Raw genomic sequence first — 23,824 nt, 5'->3', positions numbered from 1 at the left:
CTACAAGAAATACCCATACCCCCTCAAAAATGCACTGTGTTGCAAATTTCATTTAAAGCTTTATTGGACCTTATGGTCAACATGGCGGTTTCTGGCTAGGATTAGGTGAACATTAAACGCACCACTGGAGCTTTTTATGTCATAGTGTTACCTATTTATGCACTGCTCTGCCACCCGGTAGTGCCCTAGGGCCAGATTTCAATAGTTGTTGTAAAGAACAGCTTACCCCTGAGCTTTGTTACTCTTCGAACGTTCTCGAACATTTGCAGGGGGGGGAGGATTTCTACAAGAACACTGGGACTGGGCATAGCTGAAGTGCCATGTCACTCCTCCCAGGCGGGATTTCTGAGATCCCTGCCTATTCTGCCACTGCTTTCTAACAAGGAAGCTTACCAACGCTCTGCGACGCCTTTCTGTTCCTTGTTTACTTCACATTTTGTTCTCACCCCAAAACGCAGTTTACCATACGAAGGAAATGTCAAACTTTCAGCTTTTCTTTTGTTTATAGAGAAATATAAATACATGACTGCAGCAATAGATTACTCGGCGATCTGCCAGAGATTAAATGGCTTTTCTGAGTCGTTTAAGAAACCTTGATGGATTCACGATAACGCCGTTAAAGAATGTGTTCCAAACAATGACAAAAGATGAATTCACGAGGAAGTCCCACAGTTATTCGAAAAGCCCTTGTAAAAAGACAGGCGGGTACATACTTGCCAACATTCTGTGACCAAAAATAGTCAGGCGAGGAGGTAATGATAGGAATAGGGCGCGTCAGCAGCCCATTGTCATTGAATGCGCCCGCCACCGTGGGTGCATTCAATGATAATGAGGCGCCTGCCACGCCTTCTGTCACCACGCCAGCTCGGGGGAGCCCTTGAAAGACTCCCCCGAGGTGGCGTGGTGGGGGGGCTAATGGCGCCTTTTGTCAAAGGCACCCGCGGTGGAGGGGCGCATTTAGCCCACTGCCGTGGGCGCCTTTTACATCAAAAGCCTGCATGCTGCACCTTCTCCGGCTAGACCAGCTTGGGGAAGTCCTTGAAAGACTCCCCCGAGCTGCAGTGGTGGGGGGATAATGGCGCCTTTTGTCAAAGGCACCCACGGCGGAGGGGCGCATTTAGCCCACCGCCGTGGGTGCCTTTTACATCAAAAGCCTGCATGCTGTGCCTTCTCCCGCTACGCCAGCTCGCGAAAGTCCATGAAAGACTCCCCTGAGCTGGCTTGGTGGGGGGCTAAAGGCGCCTTTTGGCAAAGGCATCCGCGGCGGAGGGGCGCATTTAGCCCACCGCCGTGGGTGCCTTTTGACATCAAAAGCCTGCATGCCGCGCCTTCTCCCACTACGCCAGGTCGGGGGAGCCCTTGAAAGACTCCGCCGAGCTGGCGTAGGCAAAAAAAAATGTAAAAAAATAAAAATACGTTTTTTTTTAAAATCAGTATTTGTTGCCAATAAAGCGGTAGGCTGTAGGACTGCTTAAAAAGCGGTATCCTACCGCCTAAATCAGTAGGGTTGGCAAGAATGCGGGTAGGTTCTTTCTAAGGTCTCCCACTCATGACAGCGCAAGCAAGAGAAGCAGCGAGACTAAGAAGGTAACCCCACGAGTTTTGGCAGGGCCACCGCCATTACTAAATGGCTTGATTACCAGTCGAGAATGTGCGTCCTCATACACTTGCATACTTTTGACAAGGAAATTATCCGCTCGCCATGAGAAGCAGTGCGGATCTCTGCTGGACACGCACTTTCTTTGAATTTAGCACCTCCGGGTTGACCTATTGCTCTCTAGTTTCTTTCTCAGAATGTCTTGTGTAGAGTGGCGTGCTATTTGGCAATATAGAGAAAGCAGTGGGCTAATACCCCCGAGCCAAGCTTCTAGAACATTCTGATCCAGCTATTCTGAAGCAGAGGTGATCCAAATACTGTATTAGCTATCACTGACTTCATTTAAGAAGCTGGCCAAGCTCAAGGCTTGAACCTGCCAGAGGTGCTGGTGGATGCCACAAGAAACACAAATGTAAGAATGCAGTTAACCGATAATGTAAGCTGCAGGCAATGGTGGATGGGCAAATAGTACAAATGCCACAACTAAATGCTAACAAAAAGGCAAGTTTGGAAACAGAAGCATGGCTATCATGCTGGACAAATGGAGAAAAATACTCAGTGTGCTTAGGAGTCTTTTCTGCTGATTCGGGATGAGACCTCACCAGTTTGGACTAAAAATGGAAGTTGGGCACATTGAGAGAAGTTACTTTTGGATTGGAAGGCATTTTGGGTCTCAGTGACCTCAAGTAGGTGGAGGTCATGTTTAATGTGTAAAGAGAGTTCAACAGCCTCAGATGGAAAGGGGCTAGCAGTGATGAAGACTTTAGATCAGGAGTCTGCAGCGCAGCCTACATAGCTACAGATGTTTTAGACTACAATTCCCATGGTACCACACAATAGACTATGCTAGTTAGGGCTGATGGGTGTTGTAGCCAAAAACATCTGGTGAGCTAAAGGTTGCAGATTCCTGCTTTAGACCAGAATGCAAGGTTCCTTGCACTGGGAAGGTACTGCAGAGGAGTGAGGCATGAAATGAGGTTCTTGTATTGGCTTGGTGCGCTCCCTGTTCAGGTCTTTCAGTGAGGAATTCTTCAGAGCAGGTGCTTTCAAGCATCTGAAGTGAGTGTGATGCTTTTGAACTGAAAGGATAGCAGGGTTCTGTGAAGAAATTTGAGATAATCTTGCTTCAAGGCAGAGATGACCATCACATCTTGAAATCATCCTGATGGCTCTTAGGTTTCTTCTTGGACAATGCTGTCGAATGACAGAGTCCGGCCAGGCACTTTTCCCAGCCCCAATGCGGTTGCAGCACCATGAGTATTTCATGCGTACCATGTAGAGACAGTGCCACTTGTAGCTCTTCTGCTGGTCTTCCTCTGGGGCATGTGATCTAGTGAAGGACACTTTTTTGACAACTAGAAGGACCGAGGGACAACAGCTACCGAATGGTGTTCTGCATGTCTTCCAGGCACCTGCTCTCAAGCCACCGAACAGTCTCAACAACTCAAACATATTATGCAGAAGGATCTCACAAGCTCGGGGCACCTCCAGCTCTACAATGCAAGTCACCCCTGTGCCCTTTGGCAAAGGCTCTTCTTCAACCAACGCGGGGGGCGGGGGCTTCAAATAGCCACAGCTTCGGAATTAGCCTAAAGTGACTAATGGGACTGTGCCTGAATATATATCCAACTCCTACTGTCGTTACAAATCCAGCGATGATATTTGTACTTCCTCCCCAAATGTCATGGCCCATTTCCTGCCATGACAACCATTCATATCTAAAAGGCCGGCTTTGAAAAGAGAGCACCATCTTTGGTCCTTCCAGTTTATTTGTAAAAGGGCTGCAAACACAGGTGCATCATGGGCTGGTCACAGAAATTTAGCGGTGGCTCCAGATTTTAATTAGTTCACTTTGAGAGCCCTTTCTGTGATTAGTTCGACAATGGAGTGATGCGACAGTGACGCATTGGCTAGACTCATGGCTCTATTTCTTGATACAGACTGGAGAATCTTCTCAATGCCTACTTAACAGCACTGCTTCCCCCGCTCCGGCCAATGACAACCTCTCTGCCGCCGGCCTTCTCCGCTTCTCAGTTCCCGGCCCTGCTCGGGCTCCACATATGCAGCGGCCTTCTCGTCCTTATGTCGCCAGTACTCACAGGGCTGCCCGACATGTGTGTATGAGCCACTGGTAGTACTCTAGATCCCAGATGAGCTCCTCCAACATAAAGGCTACCTTTGCTGACTCGGCTGAATACAGTTTGTTACATTAGATCTTGCTTTTAAAAATATAATTTGAAACCACGCAGATTGCATAATGGACTTTGCTGTACTTTGCATCTTTGCACCTTTTCACAAATTAGCAGCTATTTTGATATGTTTCAAAAGTTAAGATTCTTGTGGAAAGCGGCTTCTTATTTAATGTACGTGCTGTTGGAAAAAAAAAACGGTACCCCTGTACTTTTTATTTTATTTATTTATGTATTTGTAATGCGCCCGCATCCCGTGATCATTGGGGCGCGAACATGGACACAAATGGACTAGGCATTTAAAATGAGACAGGCAGAGAAATGTGCATTACTTGCGAATATATCCTAAAGGCTTTCCAATTTTTTCCCATATCTCCAAAGCTGCCATTATGTGATTTCTAAATCGTCTCCCCTCATTAAATTCGACCAAAAAAACCTCTAGGGATAAACCATGTTCCTTTCGAAAATAGACATCAAATGTTCCCTGGCTCTGCAAGTGGCCTCGCATTCTATCGCGAGATGGTGGATGTTTTCTATCTCAGTTGTGTCCTGACGAAAGCTGAACGATCCTCTTTCTCGGGATTATTTTACCTCCTCCTTATAATTGTAAAACAATGCAAAAATATTGCAAGGCAAGCACGCATGTTTCCTTCAGCAAGCAGGGAACTCTGGAGACTTCCCGCATCGGCCTCTTCCCTGTGGTCACCCTGGTTTTCTGCTCCTCTTTCCCACCCTCTACATTTCTCCTCATCCCTACCATCCATTTGAAGTAAAGAGTTATTTATAGAGTTCCAACATGTTCTAGTATGTTATTCCTGTCACTTAAGAAATATTATATCCCACTTTTTTCTTATGTTTATCTACTTTTGAATGCATATGTAGGGATACATATGCTTTAAAAAACAACCATTGTTTCCACATTGTCTTGTGGGGGCCACCACATTTTATTTAGAGGGATTGGGCTTGCTCGAATAGTGTAATATGGAGTTACTTTGAAACACATCTGCAGGGCCACTTTTGGTTCCCTGTTTGCCTCTGTCAGCAATTAAGACATTTCATAAATATACGTTCATAAGGTTAACTCTTGCAATAAACCTTTGGCAAAGAATTTCCCTGGAATATCAAGTAAGGCTATTATTCCATTGTTAGGTGGCTCCTGCCTAAATCCTTTTTTAAAATATTATAAATGAGTACAGTTTTTCTTGCCCATTTTCTTGTGTCATGTTTAATGACCCAATTGCATAGGCCATGAGGACCAGGTGCTCTTGATTTTAAAAATTTAGATACAGGCTCAATCATATCAGCTAAGGTTACCTTAAAGTACCAAAAATCTGATTTGTTTCATAATCTGTTCCCTGTTCCGGCATGAGACCATTTTAGAAATTCAATAGGTCTGATAGAGTAGAGTAAGCAATCCATCGTCATTTCATGTTGTTATGACCAGGTGTACCACAACACTGACAGGTGCAACTGAAACAGACAGAACCGGATTCACACAGATGTGCACTGGAGAAGTAACTAGGAGATGCATGTGTTGCAACTCATATATACACCTGCTCCATTAATCCTAATTCACAAAGCCTAAAACTGGAGAAAATCTGTATATGGCCATTGTTGCTCAAGAGCATGTCAAGGATGGGGATGCTCCAGGACTCCACAGATGTGCTCCAGATTACCGTTTTGTGACTAAAGTGTAATGGAGCAGGTGCAAATCTGGGATGCTCACAGGAGTTGATCCAGTGCAAATCTGGCCAATGTGTTATTATTTCTAAAAGGAGTACTTCATTCATGAATAGAAGAATAACTGTGCATTCCCATTAAGGAAAACACGTGAATCCGTACACACTTGCCCAAATATGCTGTTTGCAACATTGCAGTGCTTTGTTCCATATTTGCACCAATAGACCTTAGTACTTTTTGTCAGATATTTTATCTTGCTGGAGCTGATATCAGGCGTGTGCCAGTAGAAGGACATGTGTGTAAAAGCACTCCACTACTGGTCTAGATGGTGCATTCGCGGTGCTGTGCGTGACCTATTTATTTATTTATTTTTGAAATGTATATAGCGCACTCAACCCGGAGGCGTCTGGGCGCTTTTCTTACATCAGTGGTTATGCAAAGTTAGATCATTACATGTTGCATCAATACAATATTGGTCATGGTTACAGTTACAGGGTTATTAGTTACAAATGACATATAAGGCTGATATCAACGTTTCGTGTTTTACAGACATCGGTCATCATTTTCGATGTTCCTGTTGAAAGCCATATTCTGCTGTTTACCTCAAAGACTTCCGACACCTTCAATGAGATTTACGAAAATTATGAGTCTGCTGCAGTGGAATTTAGAGGAAAGGTATGTATTTTGTGGAGTGTGGAAGTAGCTTAGAAACAACAGGGTTTTAGAACACTTCATAGTTTCAAGCTCTTGGGTGCTGAAAGCCAGTGAGGGGCAGTGACAGCTGGTGAATATTTGGGAAGGGTGTAAATATTTTCCTCGAATATGCAGGAGCAATTGAGTGTATCAAGGGAGTCCAAACCAACAAAGGTTGGTTTGTGGGATGGGGAGATGGGCAATGTGTATTCTCGCCCCGAGAATTTTTTTTAAATAATGTTTACAAATGGTTCATTTTACAGCACAATTTCTGTTAAAAATTGGGTAAAAAGCCATAAAGTTTGCAATCTGTTTTGTATAGTAGCCCATGAAAAAATCCCCTACATGCAAGTCACCAACAGTGTACAGGTTCATTTTCCAGCATATTGTTATAATGCCTTTGCCCACAACATATTCCAGTATAAAAAACATTTTCATGCTGGCTATCCCCCTAAATGTCAATGCAAGCTGCACTAATATATGCAGTAATACCATATGAGAACCTACTCCTTTTCACTTTGCCAAAATGATATGCCCCAGTAAGAAAACATGTCCTGATTGGCTGCACTAAAGTAGGCCAGTCTAGCTATGTAATAACACTTATCATGTTTGCTCTATCCTTGATGAGCAGTAACAAAATGCCATGCCAGTAAGAAAATATAGCTAGACAGGTTGCCCCATAGTAGGCCAGGCTAGCTATGGAATAACACTTATGTTTGCTTTACCTTTGATATACAGTTCAACATGCCATGCACCAGTAAGAAAGAAAGAAAGAATGTTGAGACTAGCTGCACCAATGTAGGCACATCTAACCATGGTATAAGTCTTATCATGCTTACTGTACCCTTGCTGCCCAGTAAAAAAGGCAATGACTCAGTAAGAAACTGTATCCAGACTGGCTGCACCAGTCTAGTCATGTAATAACACTTATTATGTTTGTTTTACCCAAAAATCCCAGTTAAAAAAACATGCTACAGTAAGAAAGTATAACAAGATTGGCTGCACCAATGTAGGATAGTCTAGCTATGTAATAACACTTATATTTGCTTTACCCTTGATGCCCAGCTAAATAAATGCATGTCACAGTAAAACACCTGTCCATACTGGCTGCACCAATGTATGGCCATATACCCCTCTAAAAACAGTTAATAGGCCTCATTATGAGTGTGGCGGTCTGGAAATAAAAGTACTGGATCACCACACTCCGACTCTGTGGGGGAGGGGCGTTACGCCTGGCAGGTCTGACCTGCTGGAAGCACCATCACCCACCGACAGAGTTGTTACTGAAGCACTGGCACTGTTAACAACTTTCTGAATGTAAAAAAGATGAAAATGAGAAGAACAAGATGTGATCAAGATATGATGAGCAAAGGAAACATTAGTATCAAGATGAAGGCCAAGGTTGGGGGCAGTCAGAGAGAATGCAGATACGAAGGGGAAAAGAGGACAAAGGGAGTGGAGAGCAGGAGAGGAATAGTATTAGCGGGGGAAAAGAGGATTTCAGTCTTAGACGGATTACAAACAAGAAAGTGGTATGACATCCAAGTTTTGATTGCGAAGAGACAGGCAGAGAGGTTAATGTGTATATCAGGTGTGAAGGAAGAAAAGGATCAAAATAGTTGGGTGTCATCGGCATAAAAGTGATGAGACAACCCAACAGAAGAGATATATTTGGCCAAAGGAGAAGTATACAGAGAGAAAAGAAGGGGATCTGAACTAACACCAGCCCAGGATACTGAGTAGGTGCGATAAGAGAGATAGGATTGAAACCATGTGATTACAGAACCAGAAAATCCAAAAGAGGCAAGGGATTCAAGAAGTGGTGTGTGATCCACTGTATCAAAAGCAGCGGATAAGTCCAAGAGTATAAGAATAGACAAGTGTTTGGCATAACGGGGAGAAAGGAGAGAGTCACAGACAGATAAAAGGGCAGTTTCTGTAGAATGAAGAGCTCAAAAACCAGACTGAAAGTGAGGTAGAATAGAATTAAGAGTAACACAAGAAGAAACCTGGGAGTAAACAAGATGTTCCAATAACTTAGTAAGATAAGTAAGAAGGGAAATAGGATGGAAATTGGAAGGAATGGCAGGATCCAAAGAAGGTTTTTTCAGGACAGGAAGAATAACGGCATGTTTGAATAAAAGAGGGAAACTAGAAGTAGTAAGAGAGATATTAAGAAGACTAGTAATGTAACAATTGAGGGAAGGATAGATTTTAGTAGAAAGAGCGGATGGAACAGGATCTTTAGGAGAAGCAGTAGGATGCCCCTGAGAGATGAGTAAAGAAGTTTCAGAGTTAGAAATCAGTGAGAAAGAAGAAAGAACCTCAGTAGAAGTAGAGGGAGGAACAGGAGACAAAGAAGACAGGGAAGTAAGGGGAATGGCAGAACAGAGAAAATTCACTTTAGAAGTGAAGAAGTTAGCCAAGTCAGATGCAGTAAGTGTGGAGAGAAGGGAGTGATCAGGCAGAGGGGGAGGCAATAGCCGAGAGAGGGATTGGAAGAGATGGTAGGTATGGGATGATTGAGAGTGTAAGAGATCAGAGTAATAGAGATGTTAAGAAGAAAGAAGTGCCTCATCATATAAAGTATGATAGGAGGAAAAAGACACACCATCAGACACAGATCGAGATCTATGCCAGCGATGCTCCAGGCTGCGGAGAGCCCTTTGCATGGAGCAAAGTTACAGAGTAAGCGAAGGCTTGGAAGGCTTACAAGAAAGAAATAATTTAGAGAGAGAATATAGAGTATCAGGAGAAATAGAAAGGGAAACAGAGAAAGCTGAAGCAGCATCATCCATTGAGAGAGCTGAAAAAGTAGAGTGGAATGGAAGAGTGGAAATACAGGAAGATACAAAGAGAAGGGTATTGAAGGCATGAAGATCACGACAGAGAAAAGAAGGGGTAGGACCAGGCGTGGTTAAATAAGTGTTTAGGAGCAAATGAGGAGTAAATAGGGAAAATCGAAACCTCACAGGTGGACATCGAAGTGGTAAAAATAAGATCAAAGAGGATCCCGAGATGTGGGAAGGAGAAGTAAGAAGCGGGTAGAGACAATAGGAATCAATAATAGCCAGAATTGGAGAAGAGGCATGACAAGAAGAAAGATGCAGATTTAAGTCACCCAATAGCAAATAGGGATTATAGCAAGGCAGGGAAACGCTAAGTAAAGCATTACTGTCGTCACAGAAAGTAGAAAGAGGGCCAGCAGTACGACAGATCAAAAGAAAGGTCACAGCACAGGACTTAGATAAAACTAGAAAGAGAATATTCAAAGGACGTAAAAGTAGGCAACAAGAGGGAATTAAGATGAATCATGGAGGAGGGCTGGCAAAGAATACCAGTACCCCATCCACGACCCAGAGAATGAGGAGTATGAGTAAACACAGTATCAGAAGCGAATAAAGAAGCAGGAATAGCAGAGTTGAAAGATGAGTGCCAAGTCTCAGAAGTGCATAAGTGCAGGTTGAGTCGTGGAAACATGTCAAGAATAGAACATAAACAAATTCACATGTGGATACATTCATAAAGTCACTCTCCAGCAACCCCATTTATATGCATAATGCATATATAAAAACACATTATATATACACACATTTAAATGTTACTTCCCTCCATCCACACCCTCAGAACGCCGCCAAGCATGGCATGAGACATGACTGATGGCCAGCCACAGGTAGAGCCTGCTGAGCGAAAGAATAGTAGAAGACTCCTCATCTGTCAGTCAACACCTTCACTAACAGTGCAATAATGAGAGGCTGTGGGGCAGAAGAAAACCTACTATTCTGACAGGATCTCTAACGTGGCTTGTCCATCCAAGGTGGTCCTTAAACTGATTTTCAAATGCTACGTGGGCACCACTGCTGCACCCTTGCACCATTGCAAACTATCTGCGTTTCCCCCTCTCCTGCCATGACATCCCTTTTACCTAAGGGTCAGAATTCCTTCAAGGCAAGTCTGCCACTTAATTGTTAAAGTGCAATCTCTGGTCACCCACTGATCAGCACTTCTAAACCATCCGTTATGGAATGTCAAACATCGTGTAACTCTGGCATGCTCTCCCCTGGGTTATTTTCTCCCTTCTCAACACTGAACCTTAACTCCCAAAACGCAAAGTGTTGCTTGTATGGGGACCTCACATTTTGAGCATTTTGAGGTGTGATGATAACTGCAATGGGAACAGCAAGATTGGGGGAGACTGTGAGCTGGTAGGGTATCAGCCAGTGGGATAGAACATTATAGATATGGGTGGCTAAGGGGGGGTTGAGGGATATGCCATTAAGATATGGGGTCTGAAGTAGCAGAATCATCGAGTGTGAGTGAAAGTCTACAGTAGAGGGTATAGGTATATGGGGTTGGTGGGGGGTGATACGTGAGCAATATTGACCATGAAGGTGGGTAAGGGAAGGGGCCATTAGGTGCAGGGTGAGTTCAGGTTGACTAGTCAGTGGAAGTAGCCAAGGTTTTTAAAGGAGAGGACTGCGTGGGTCAGGGAGATCAGTGTGGGCGGCGGGGTGCAGTCAGCTTGTGCAGATGGAGGAATAAGGTGTGGGTAGACAAGTTAGATAGGCGAAACAGAAGGGCAGTTGGGGTTCAGAGCAAAAAAATACTATGCACCCATGAAGGGTGGTTGGAGACGGCACTATAAAGACGCTTAAAGAGAGGGAGTATTGGTGCGGATTGTGCTTTGAGCATGGGTAGCTAAAACGCGAGGTCCCGCCACTGAGGTCTTTCTGACGGGAGGGTAGACCAGGAAGCTGAGAGAGTTTGAAGGGATAGAGACCTGTTTCAGGGCTGTAGGACGAATGGTGAGGCATGGGTTTATTGGTTGGTTGAGGCATGGTGTGGTGAGTGGTTTTGTGGGTGGGAGAGAGGCCGTTTAATGGGAAGGAGTAATAGAGGTTGGTTGCCAGGCTAGATAGGTTGAGATGGATGGGTGATTCGAAAAAGGTGGGCATGGGAATGCATGGGTGGTCAAGTGGATGGTTACAGGGTGGGTGACGCGAGGTCAGGTTAGGTGAGTATAACTCAGTAAAATGCTTTTGTGGGTGAACAGGAAGGATGGGGCTGTGAGGGTGGGAGTTATGGAAACAGATCTATCTGACCAATAGGTTTGAGTGGTAATGGAGCTCGAAGGAGGGAAGGCCAGTGTGCCAGGTAATGGGGCTAGGGATTGGTGAGCACGAGGAAGGCTGGAGGAAGCTGTTGGTGAATTGGGAGAATCGTTTCAGAATGTAAGGTGTTGGTAATGGGAGACAACAGGTGAGGTAGAAGGCATAGGAGTGTATTGCAGAAAGTGGACAACTGGCAGGTGGGCCATGTCAGGTTTAGGAACAGTAGGTGTAGTGAAGTGAGCGTGGCGGGCAGTACGTAGTTGAGAGCTGGCTGAGTGACATGGTGGGACTGAGAGGCAGGGCAGGAGTGATGGACAAAAAAGGTGGGTGAAGCAGAGAGGTTGTGATACATGGGAGAAGAAGGAAGGCAGACAAGTGGAAATGATGGCAGCAGTAGGATCAGTTTGATGCAGGTGAGTGAGGGGGGCTAGTTAGGCTGTGCTGAGTGATGAAAGGTCAAGAAAGAGCATCCAGGGTTGGAGGGGAGTGTCAGACTCTGTGGGTTGAAGAAACACCATTGAGTGATCAGGCACTGAAGGTTGTGGAATGGCGGGGAAAGTGGGTGCAGAATAAGTGGGCCAGTGGGCATAAGTAAGAATCTCCTGGAATGCAGAGGGCAGTATATGCCTGGAGTCAGGAGGCAAGGAGGCACAAGGGCAAGAGGGTTTGGTTGTAATGGGACTGTTGACCTGTGGAACAGGAAGTCAGGGGTTGTTGGGTGCTGTTGGTCTGTGGACAGGTTAGAAGTGGGGTAAGTGGACGAGGACATGCGAGGAAGAAATGTAAGGGTTGTCAGGGATGGTCTGGGTGATTGGAGGTAGAGACGGTGTAAGACGCAAATAGGGCGGGATTGGTAAGATGTTGCAGTCAGAGACGAAAGTAGGGAGGTCGATGTTATGTGATTGATTGGACATTTTAGGCATAGTAGGGAGGGTAAGTGATGGAAATGGTAAGGATCTGGGGAGTGGTGTGGTCATAAAAAAGGGATAACGGGAGGGACAGGAATGGAGGGAAATGAAAGTAGAAGAGACTCGTAGGAGTGACACAACTGTGGTGATTGGGAGAATGGAATGGGTGAAACCCGTAGAATGGGGGAAGCCTGAGTCCTGATCCACTGGGGGGTGCGTGGTCACTAGAGTGAAAGCATCCTGGACTAGTTGGAGACAAAGGAGGAAGAGGGGTAGTGAATTGTGAATTGAGAGAGGGTTAGAGGGGAACGGAAATGTCTGAAGATGTTAGACCCAAGGCCAGACTGACCTCTGCTTTACCATATGCTAATGTGGGGCATTCCAGACAGCGGCCATGTATGGTATACCCTCCCCTGAAAAAGGCATAGCTTCTAAACTTTGTTGCCCCCTTTTTGTATTAAACCACAGTATAAATGGATAGTCCTCTGCCAAGGTCTATCCTGTGTGACAGGGCCAGCTCCACGGCCCTGTCAACAAGGGGGGTGGGGAGCGGACCCCAACCGCGTCCGTGCCTTGATGTAGGCAGGCCACCTCCCCACCCCTACTTATTGGCAGAGACGGCGGCCTCCGGACCACCAATGAAGAAGCTGCCCAGGGGAAACAGGAGCAGCAGGACGCCAGAGAACACGCAACGTCAATGGCATCCCTGGCAGGGGATGCACCGAAAAATCACAACATGTGCAAAGGACGCCTTGCCTGTTCGAGCATCCCGGGACACAAGCAGGGTCCATGTTGGAAAAGGGGAAGAACATACCTGCCGGTATTGGCCGGGCTAAGTAGCCAATCCTGGGAGGGGGTGGGGCACTTAAGGAAGTGTGTGTGAGTGGGCAAGTATGGGTTAGTTGGGTGAGGACAGGAGGCGGTGGAGGACGTCCGAGAGACCAATGGAGGCGAAAGTGACAGTGCAGAGGCTATTGTTGTGAAGGGGGTCTGAAGAGTGTTTGTGTGAGAGAGAGGAGTGTAAGCAGCAGAGGAAGAGTAGGAGTAGTGGGGGTAGTCACAGTAGTGGTGGAGGTAGGGTGGAGGTAGGAGTGGTTGAAAGTAGAGTTGGTAGGTGGTGGGAGTAGCCAGCGCAGAACATTAGTGGTAGAGGGGGAGGTAGTAGCAGACGGTGAACATGGCATTGTATCCCTGGGTATCTATAAAAGTGAAAGAGGTGTGCAGGGCACCATATCCCTGAGTAACTGGGAAGGTAGTAGAGAGAGAGAGAGAGAGAGAGAGAGAGAGAGAGAGAGCAAGTTAGTGGCAGTAGCGGAAAGAGAACAGTGAGTGGGAGAATAGAAGTAGATATTGATATATAGGAATTAGTATTCGAGGAACAGTAGGATGTGGAGAAGTAGTGTGAGAGGAAGGAGGGAGAAGAAGGAATACAGGTAGAGGAGTAGATGGGAGTAAGAAAAGTGTAGGAAAGGAAGTAAGATTGAAGGGCAGAGGTGGAAAGGTGGAGTGTGAGGTTGGACGGACAGTTATGTGCTGGGAAGAGAACAGTTAGAAGGTTCAGTATAGTGCAGGGGTGTGAAAGGTGTGAGCATGACGCTGCGTAAAAGAAGGCTCCATTCCCTATTCCCAGAAAGACTAACCAACGAGAGGAGAGGGAAAGTTAGAAGTTCCCTAGGGAGACAGATAGCCAGTGTCTTAGGGAAAACACCTGTAGTCATAGTTAGAAGAACAGATAGGTGTTACCGATCGGTAGTGACTAACAGCCTGGTAGGGAGGTCAGGGGCTGGGAGGTTGGACTCCGGCCCCGGTGGTTGAGAGAGGAAAAGGCAGGCCCTAGCACCAAAGTTCCCATCCCATTAGGCCCTGAGCAACTCGAAGAGAAAAAGAAACCAGACATTCAGATAATCAAGTTTAAAAACACCATTGAAACTTGACTTTAGGAGTCAGTGTGGTTCTTTTTGGCAGCCCGCCCGTCGCACCTGATAATATGTAAACTGGTAATCTGACTGGTAATGTAGGACTATCTGTGAACATGGTCAGGAATATTCAGTGCCCCAGCTATCAATCACCCACTAAAAGCACACACCATTGCTTCGGAGAAGGGCCACGTAGACCCATAACTGGCTATGATACCATGCACAGAGCCACCTATGCAGCACTAATCTACCGAACAACACACAACATCCTTGCACATTGCGCCCCTCAGCATCACTGTGCAGCCCGATAGCAGTATGGGATAGACATCAATTCCCATGAAATGTCATCGAAATGATGCCACAATGATATGGGTCCTCATTGCAAGTTTGGCGGTCCGGAAATAAGGGGGCTGGTAGCAACGTACTGTCACCCTTTCTGGACTGCCAAACGAAGAGTTTGCTGGTAGGGGCACAGAACTCCCGGCAGGCCTGACCTGCCGGGACCTCAGGCCTCCACTGGCAGTGTTTTCACTGAGGCACCGGCACCCTTAGCAATGGTGCTTCAGTCACCCCATTCATGTGGATTCATATGAGACTCCACAGGAATGGAGATTTACCGTTTCCGCTGCTTGCCATAATATCTTGGTGGCACCGGGAAGCCAGGTGGCAGAAATAGTGTTACGGGGTTGCTGGTAACCTCCCGCCTGCCAGCAGTTTTACTGGCAACCCTGTAATGAGGGCCATGGTCTCTTAATGTGTTTCTGTGATCCTCTGCTTCACATCAACAGATGTATGTTCATCTGTCTTACACAGGCCAGGGTTGCAGTTGTATTCAATTGGAACAAGCCTCCTTTCCAGTCAACTGCTGAAGCGCACACTGGGTGCCATTCACCATGTAGCCCCCCTCCTGCGTATTAATCCATATGCCCAGTTACACCGCCAGCATTAGCAAAACATAGTCACATCCCCACAACCCTTTACAGGAAAATACACACCATTGCTCTGCTGTACTGGTAAAGGATACATCTCACTGGGGACACACATCAATCAGTAATTGCATTTCATATTATCCAAATGTCATTCTGAATCTCAGAGACCTGCTGGATGCACTGTTAATGTTATAGAGAGACTAGAGTATATCCGAAATGTAGAACCCTGCTGCATGTCAGATCAAGAAATCCCAAAGCGCTGCAAGGTCATATGCTGTGTAGAAAAACATATGGTAAGCTAATTTAATATAGCATATGCATGTTTTAAATACTTATTTCCAGGGAATGATCATGCCAGTTTCACTTTGCCCCCAGAATATCACCCCATACCACTTTAACATTGCCCATAAAATTGACGGTGCTAGTTTCACATTGCCCCCTATTATCCCCTACAACTTTTACATTGCCCAAAAATATGAATGCGCTAGTTTCACATTGCCCCCACAATATTACTCCATGCCACTTTTACATTGCCCCAAAAAATGATTGTGCTAGTTTCACATTGCCCCCAGAATATTACCCCTACAACTTTTACATTGCCCAGAAATATGACTGCTAGTTTCACATTTCACCCAGAAAATTACCCCATACCACTTTTACATTGCCTTGGAAAGAAATAAGACGGGCCATGCCAGATAATGTTGTCACTCCTCTACAAACACTGGCTGGTATCTGGTGGTAAGTTGGCCTGCTATTTAGGTGTCCGCAATATGCCAAGTAGTGCCACACATGTTCTGACATGTATACGGAGACAAGCACACACACGTCCTCCACCATCTATTCCCATCACCTGCCACGCCCAGCTTGTTTTGCCTTTATCAAAAACTGCTAAAAGACCTGGTGCTCAAAGCTCACATACACAGGCAAAGGTTTGAATACACACACACACATTGCTTTCCAGTGACATTCCGGTCCATATTTACTGGATTTTACTTCTCGCTGTGGTCTACTAGTGACACATAGTTCATATGCTCATGTGTGGTTATAGCCATGCATTATATGGGCCTAGCCTCAGCGGTACCTACCCTAGACATTAGCCCCACGCACCTTAGCCTTAAGGCAGCTGCGGCTTCCATGAATCTTAGGAGACTGCTCTAAACTCCTCCATAACGGGTGCTCTGGCACCGCCTTACTGTTAATTTGTGGCCAGCTGTCACCGTGCCGCATGCAGACTAGAGAAAAGTCCCTGCATTTTGCCAGTCCACTGGTTCGTCAAATGAGGTGCCAATTCTTAACACTACACATGATAAGGGAAAACATTTGGGGCTGCGTACCATGAAAGAACAGCTGTATGGACGTGGTGATATAACATTGTAATTGTATGCAACACACAGTGAATACACTGGAATGCTGACAAGAGTGACAGAACATCTGCAAAGTAAAGGGACACGCCCATTTTTGAGTAGCGAGAGCCACTCATTTGCATACTTGTCCATTGCAGCTATGACAATTTTGGGGCAGATATACAAACCAAATGTTCAAGCACAAAGGGCCTCATTACCAGTTTGGCAGTATTGCAGCAGCAAAATCACTGAAATACCACCACATTCAATTAACGTTACCAGAACTTGGTCCTGTGGAACTACAATGGGATCACAAGTGGTGGTACTTCCCCATTTCTGGAGTCTAGAGGACTACATGGGGATTTTTGGCAGATTTGCCCGCTGGTGAAATTACTGCATGGTAAATTTGTCGGTGGTAAACTGGAGGATTTACCTCCAGCAAGAAGCTAGAGGTGAACCCACCCCTTTACCACTGAAAATCAGCAGATTTACCATGCGGTAAATCCTCTAAAAATGATAATTTGATGTTGCAGGAAAAGGGGCGGTAACAGAATTACTATCACTTTTTACTACACTGCCAAATTTGTAATGAGGCCCAAAATACACTCCCACATGCACATTTGCAGTTTGCTCAGTTTAGGATGGAGCTCGTCGAACCACCAAATAGCAAAATTGAGTCTGACCTCCAGGATATCCAGATTAATATTGACGAGGCAAAATTGGGCACATCTGGCCTGTGTGGGCAAATTGGGGGTGATAGATACCCTTGGAGGGATTTCGCTTCAGTACCCTGTAAGAGGATTTGTATCATTGGGCCACTTGTGATTCTTGACTAGTAGATAATATGAAATGTCTGGATCTATGTTGTTACATCGACTTCTTTTTTTAAACTCTACATTTTTGTTGACTCAATTTGGTCAGTCTATTTCTGATCTTTTTTTTCCGTTACCATACCCTCACCCCAACTGACACCAATGTATCCTGCACCACATATACGGACATATGTATATGTGTATTAGGTCACCTCGAACACATTGAGGCCACCAAATGTAAAGTCTTAAAAAGAAGCCGATGTAAAACGTCCAACCAAAATGTCCACATTCCCTTTTCCCGCCTCTTTGCAGATGTGCCAAACAACCCTCAACTTGTTTGTCATTTGGAAGCTGTCATGATGGGAATTGCATGATTCAACTGCAGGCAGCGTGTCTCACAGATCCTAACTTTCCTGTGTACAGATCATGTTCATTTTAGTTGATACGAATGAAACCAGAAATGGACGCATTTTTGAATACTTCCGAATCACCGAAGTCGATGTTCCGGCTGTGCGAATCCTCAACCTGACCAGTGATGTCAAGTACCAAATGCCAGCAGATGAAGTGGACTTTGAAAATCTGAGGAGCTTCTGCCAGAGTTATTTGGATGGAAAGGCTAAGGTATGCTTTTACACTCAACTTTGTGAAGAAATTAGTGCATCGTTTTCAAGCGTATTCAACAGGAGTATTCTTCAGGATGTCACTGACCACATTAAAATCACAGCGCATATAATTTTTAGTTTTGGCTCATTGGCAGTGCTATAGCAAATCACAGGATTGCATTGGAAACAATCCATGACTGCCTGACTCAGGACTATCAGAAGATGATGGTTGAAAAGTGATACTATTTTTATGAATAGTCTACTATTTATTTTCATTTCAATATGGCGTCGCTCACTTTTAGATGCAATCTGCTCTACCAGTGATGCCATTGAAGATGCCATGCATGATGCCATATGAATGGCATTTTTTATGCCATGAGTGACGCCACATGCTGTTTTATCAGTGTTCTAATGGGCTGTGCAGAGAGGACTCAGAGTTAAGGTAGTGCAGCTTCCAACCACTGCAGAATTTTGGGGATTTTGTTGCATCAATCTGTCACCTTAACGTCACTCCAACTGATGTTTTTCACTGAAAATACTTGTTGCTTTGAGCAGATTCAACGTCACTGGGCCTCATTACGAGGTTGGAGGTAGCCTTGCCGGTAAAATCGGCAATGCTACCTCCAAACTCCCATCCGGGTCCAGCACCCGCGAATGGGCAATACCACTGTATTCTGGCCTAGCCGGACCCGGTAATTGCCCTTTTGCGGATGCTGGGCCCGGTACATCCCCATTCTCATTTGAGCCCCATAGGGCTCAATGGCAATGCTACCTCCAAACTCTCATCCGGGTCCGGCACCCGCGAATGGGCAAATATCGGTCTATTCTGGCCCAGCCGACCCGGTAATTGCCCTTTTGCGGATGCTGGGCCCGGTACATCCCCATTCTCATTTGAGCCCCATAGGGCTCAATGGGAATGGGGACGTCGGATGCACCGGCACCGTCTGCAACAGTGCCGGTGCATCCGACTTCCTGTGCTCACTGGTGCTGTACTGCCCGCCAGGTCAGCCCTGGTCGGCTGACAGGCACCCGTGAGCACAGCTCATATTATGGCGGTACGGTAGCAACGGTGCCGGTAGCGCTACCGGCACCGTTGTTGCCATACTGCCATACTTATAATGAGGCCCACTGTCTCTTAAACAGCCTGTTTCAAAGGTTTAATTATTCGATATCTCTCACCTACTTCCGTTTTTTGTTTGATATCAATTCGATGTCATCACTGTACACATTGGCTACTCAACAGGACCTTTACAGTAAAACATGATTAATTTACCTGAATCACCGCATTTCTGGGATTTTGCCACACCCAGGTACATCTACAAGAGAAAAACCCCAGAGAGAGGTTGCAATAAAACAGCCACACAGAAGGGTGCATCGCCAAGCTCTCCAATGGGCGGGTTGGGAAGAGACAAACAGCGCAGACCATGGATAGTGGCTATCCCTGCACTCATCCATTTCGTAAATGAAAATAACCACATACACCTGCACGAGGGGGAACCCCAGAGAGTTTGCCGTGACCCGTCCACCTACTTTGGTGCAAGGCAGATCTCGTGCCATCACCGCGTTCTCCAAGGGGTGCATGGAGTTCAAGCAAACTTCACATCACCGTGCTTGCTTTACCAGAATAGGGTTAAGTTTAATACTATGTTCCAAGAAGGCACAAAAAGCAGAACTATGTGAATACAGCAAATCGAAAATGTTGCATCCAAAAATGCTGATTTCTTTTTTCTCGTGAAGATTTCCCCACAATTATATGTGGAGGAGACCCCCGTAGCACCCTCATACTGCCCTTATATTTTCTATAACCCTATCGACCCACCACATATAATTGCGGGGTAATGTGGCATTTTTGGATTTGACATTTTGGCCCGCTTAGTGATTGGCTGATACCGACCGTGCTTCTTCACAAATGTCACCACAGAGTGCAACAGGTTAGAGGTACCCACCTGGTCTCTGACTTACCTGAGAGATGATTTTTTGGCAATCTCCCCCACTTGCCTGCATGCCGATCTGGACGTGTATGTAGACATTTGCAGCCACCTGTTTCTTCAATCTCTTGCCAATGACACATTTGCAGGAAAAAGAAAATAAATTAGTTATATCATAATTGCAGGATCACCCCACATTCATCATGGCTTCTTTCCACAGTCACGATGCCTTGTCTCTTATGCCAGTAATGAGATGATAAAAGGCGATATCCATGCTGACTCTACCATTCTATGCCAGTATTTCCCAGTAAGCACACACTCACCCCCCCTAACTTCGTTACTTGTATCTTGTCCATTTTTTTTCCGTTGTCCGAGTGAAAATGCCTCGTCTGAAGCCCCTCAGGCAGTGCGGGCCTTTGTGGCAGCAGCGCCACAGGCAGAAAAAGAGCAATTTGCCACCCCCAGCCCTCCCGCCGCGCCCCATGTCAATTGGGGCGGGGCACCAAATGTTTCTTTTTGCGCTTGCGGGACCTGTCGCATTTAACAACAATAGGGTGCTGCGGCACCCTATTAAGATGATTATCGCCCCACTCCCGCACCGGAGCAGGGTGGTACTCCAGCACCCTATTGTTGTTAAATGCGTCAGCTCCTGCGAACGCATTTAATTTCAAAATGCCACTTCTGCAACCACGCCAGCTCGGGGTAGCCCTTGAAAGGCACCCCGAGCTGGCGCCCTAGGGGCTTAATGGTGCCCTGGGGGACTATGGTGCCCCGGGCAGTCACCCGGCCTTCCCTGTCCTAAGGTCGGCTCTGCCCACAGGTGTCTCTCCCTTCTTGCAGTTTTCACATTACTGGAATATGGCTATGTGCTCTCGGGAGATCCGGGGGCGGGGGATCAAGCACGGCAGGATCTGGGGGTCCTGACTCTTTTGTGCAACTCAAGCTGGAGTTGATGGCTTGGATGAAACCCTATAGGTGCCTCTCCTTTGCGCTGCACCGGGAAGGGGGGCCCCGGGGGGAACGCAAACCGTTTCCCCCCGGGGATTATTTTGGCGCTGCACACGGCCAGCGAGTGGCCGTGGAGGGGCAGAGCGCCTCTTTGGGTATTTAAGGTCCCAGGGAAGGTTCGGGAGGCAGGCGACGGTTGGACCTGGAGATTGTCAGGTCCCGTTGCCTGCCCCCGAGCCTTCCCTGAGTGAGTGGGGCCTAGGTGTCGTTGGTTAGAGCAGGTGAGGTAGGGTAGTGGGAGTAGTTAGTTTGGGTGGGGGTTGTTATAGTGTCAGGCAAAACAAAAAAAACAAAAAATAATAATAATAATACGGAGGTGGGGGCGTTCTGTCCAGTCTAGTCGGGGGTATCGTAGATAAGTTACCCCCCCTCCTTACCTGAGCCGCCGCCGGGGGTTAGCAGCGTCCGGGTGGGCGGCGTGGGTTCAGCAGATTGCCGTCCTTTTGAGGAGCCGGGCTTCGGGAGATCCGGGTTGTCCGTGGGGGAGCGGGGTAGGTGGAGAGGGACTCGTCGCTTGTGCGGGGCCGGCGCGGGTGTCGGGTCTTGCACCCGTTATTAGGGGAGCGCGGGGCCCGGCTGGGGGGCGGGCACAGGCAGGGTGATCAGGGCAGGGAGCCGGTGGACACTTCCCTGCCAGCAGCACACGGCCGCGGGGCCGCGCTGCGCTGCACGGCCCCTCCTGGGACTGGGGGTGTAGGCTGGAGGAGGTGGCGGAGACCAGTGGGCCCTATAGTGGGTGCATGGCTCTCTGTGCGGTGGCAGCCTCCGGCCAGAGGGGGCAGAGCAAGCTCCTTAAAGGGGCCGCACCATTTGCCTGGTGTTTTCTGTGGTACGGTGCACATAGTGTGCCACTAGGGGGCAGGGCAGGCTGTGCACAGGGTTTTTTGAATTAGGGGGATTAGCGTTGAGTTTCAGCAGTTGGGGGAGGGCTTGGGGGTGGCCTGCTAGTACTGTAGGGAGAGGGGCAATTAGGAGGGGGGGTTGTGGGAAGGGGGATAGTTTTAGGTGGGGGGGCAACTAAAAAAAAAAAAATATAGCTAAATAAATAGAATAATTAGAATAGAGCTGTAAGTGGTTTCAAGGCGGGAGTTATTTAACTCCTTTCGTTATTAGTGGTTAGTGCAATTTCTTTTGGCTTTACCCGCTACTAAGGGTCCTTCTTTCCACGGTTAGGCCCGGCTCGGGGGCTTAAATAGCGGGCGAGCGACAAGGGGCATATTTTAGTGCGCCATTCAGTGTGGGTGCACAATGGTGGGCCAAGGTGCAGGCAGGAAGGGGTTGGTTGATGTGAGGGCTCTGAGGGAGGCCCTGGCAATAATTAGCATGGCAACTAAGGCCCAGCTTGAGGGGGCGGTGGGGGAGGTCACGGGTGAGGGGGAGACAAGTGGGGGTAGGCCGCAGCGTAGGGCGTTAGCGGATGGGGCTCTCGCAGCAGTAGTGGCTTGCACCCCCGCGGCGGGGAGAGGGGAGGTGTGGGAATACAGGGGCAGCAGGATGAGGAAGGAGATAGACAGGAGGGCGTCCGGGGAAGAGAGGATTTCAGGTGGGCAGCCATGTGGGGAGGGAAGGGAGGATAGCAGTAAGGAAGCAGGGAGTGCTCAAATGGAGGTGGCTCAAAGGAACCCCGGCGGGGCTAGGGATGGGGCACAAAATGGGGTGCAAGGGCAGCGGGGAAGAGGGGGGAAATACCTGCGTAAGAGTGCGGGTGGGAGGAGGAGGGAGAGGTCCCCATCAATTGAGGTGGTTAGGGCGGGGTGCGGAACGGCCCCCCCGGGTAGGAGAAGTGGGGGCGGAGGGCGCTGCGCAGCCCCCACTGGTCAGGTGGAGGTAGAGGGTTTGAGAACAGCCCCTCCTCGGTCAGCGTACGGAGAGCCTAGAGGGTGCAGCACGGCCCCTAGCAATGAAGACTCCAGGGTGGAGGTCGGAGCGCCTCGCCCGAGTGAAGTGGGCCAGGCAGGGGTTTCCACGGCCCCGCCGAGAAGACGTCAAAGGAGTGGCGGGGTGGACACCCCGGGCTCGCAGGAAGAAGATCAACTTGACTGGGGCACAGGCTTGCAGCCGCAATGGTATTGGACGGGTGATGAAGTTGGTTTTGACGAGTATGTGGGGCAGTGGGAGGTGGATGGTTATAGGACTGTGGGTGAAAGGGGGGAGGAGAGAGGAAGTTGGTATTGGGAGCGGGAAAGGCAGGCGCAGGGTGGTCGGGGGCAAGAAGGCGGGGGAACGGTTGGTTGGGTGAGTCTGCTGACATGTTTTGTCCCCGCAGTAGGAGCCCTATAAGGAAGGAAATGAGGAGCATTGGCGTGGACGCGAGACAGCAGACGGCAGGTGCAGAAAGAGGTGAGCGGGAAAGGGAATGGTCATCTGCATGGCAGAGAGGGGTCCCAAGGGGGGGACGGGAAATGAAGGGTCTGGTTTGCAAGGGCTAAGGAAAGAAGTGGGGGTACAAGCCATTGGAGACTTGGGGGTCGAGAAGGGCATCTGCTCAGTGGAGGTCCAAACGGACAAGGTGGGGGAGCCATTGGTGCTCGAGGGGCAAGCTGGGAAAGGAAAAGAGTTGGAAGTGAAAGGAAAAGAGAAAAAACTGCCATACATGGGATAACGAAATCATTGGGGGCGCAATTGATGGCTGCAACCAGGGAGAAGATTCAGGGGGGGAATTTGTAGACTTTTTAAATTGCTGCATAGGGAAGTGAGAGCTAAGGAGGGGTATAAGGAAGAAGAGAGGGAGCTAGCTGCGCGCCCAAGGGTACCGGTGACCATTGAGAATTGGACGGCGGCATTTATCATTTATGCCAGTGTTTATTGTGAAAAATTCCCGGAGCGTTGCGTGGCCCTGCTTAAATACATGGACGTCATTAGGAAGGCTTTCACGAGTTTTGGGGGTTTTGCCTGGGTAAGGTATGATGAGGAATTCAGAGCGAGAATGGCGGAGGACAGTCAGGCGGTCTGGGGGGAGATAGCCATGGACCTTTGGCTGCAATGGATGGCTCCAACGAGGCCTGCTCCGACATTGCACACAGCAAGTGGGCTGCCTGTGCCTTTCCGTCCCTTTCTTGGTCGCCCCGCCCAGGAGGGGGTGGGGGGATGAGGCAGAGGACAGCCCTC

General features: G+C 47.7%; 1 protein-coding gene across 1 annotated transcript in view; it reads left to right on the top strand.

Annotated features, from left to right (window-relative positions):
* Positions 1 to 23,824, top strand: part of PDILT (protein disulfide isomerase like, testis expressed) — a 286,134-nt gene that overhangs the window by 97,466 nt on the left and 164,844 nt on the right. The window contains exons 6-7 of the mRNA XM_069646703.1: positions 6,016 to 6,141; positions 17,602 to 17,799. Of these exons, the coding sequence (XP_069502804.1) occupies positions 6,016 to 6,141; positions 17,602 to 17,799 (324 nt within the window). The remainder of the gene's footprint in view (positions 1 to 6,015; positions 6,142 to 17,601; positions 17,800 to 23,824) is intronic.

Source organism: Ambystoma mexicanum, chromosome 2q (assembly GCF_040938575.1).
Source record: "Ambystoma mexicanum isolate Mex_15411 chromosome 2q, UKY_AmexF1_1, whole genome shotgun sequence".
Lineage (NCBI taxonomy): Eukaryota > Metazoa > Chordata > Amphibia > Caudata > Ambystomatidae > Ambystoma > Ambystoma mexicanum.
This window is presented reverse-complemented; position numbering and strand designations above follow the sequence as displayed.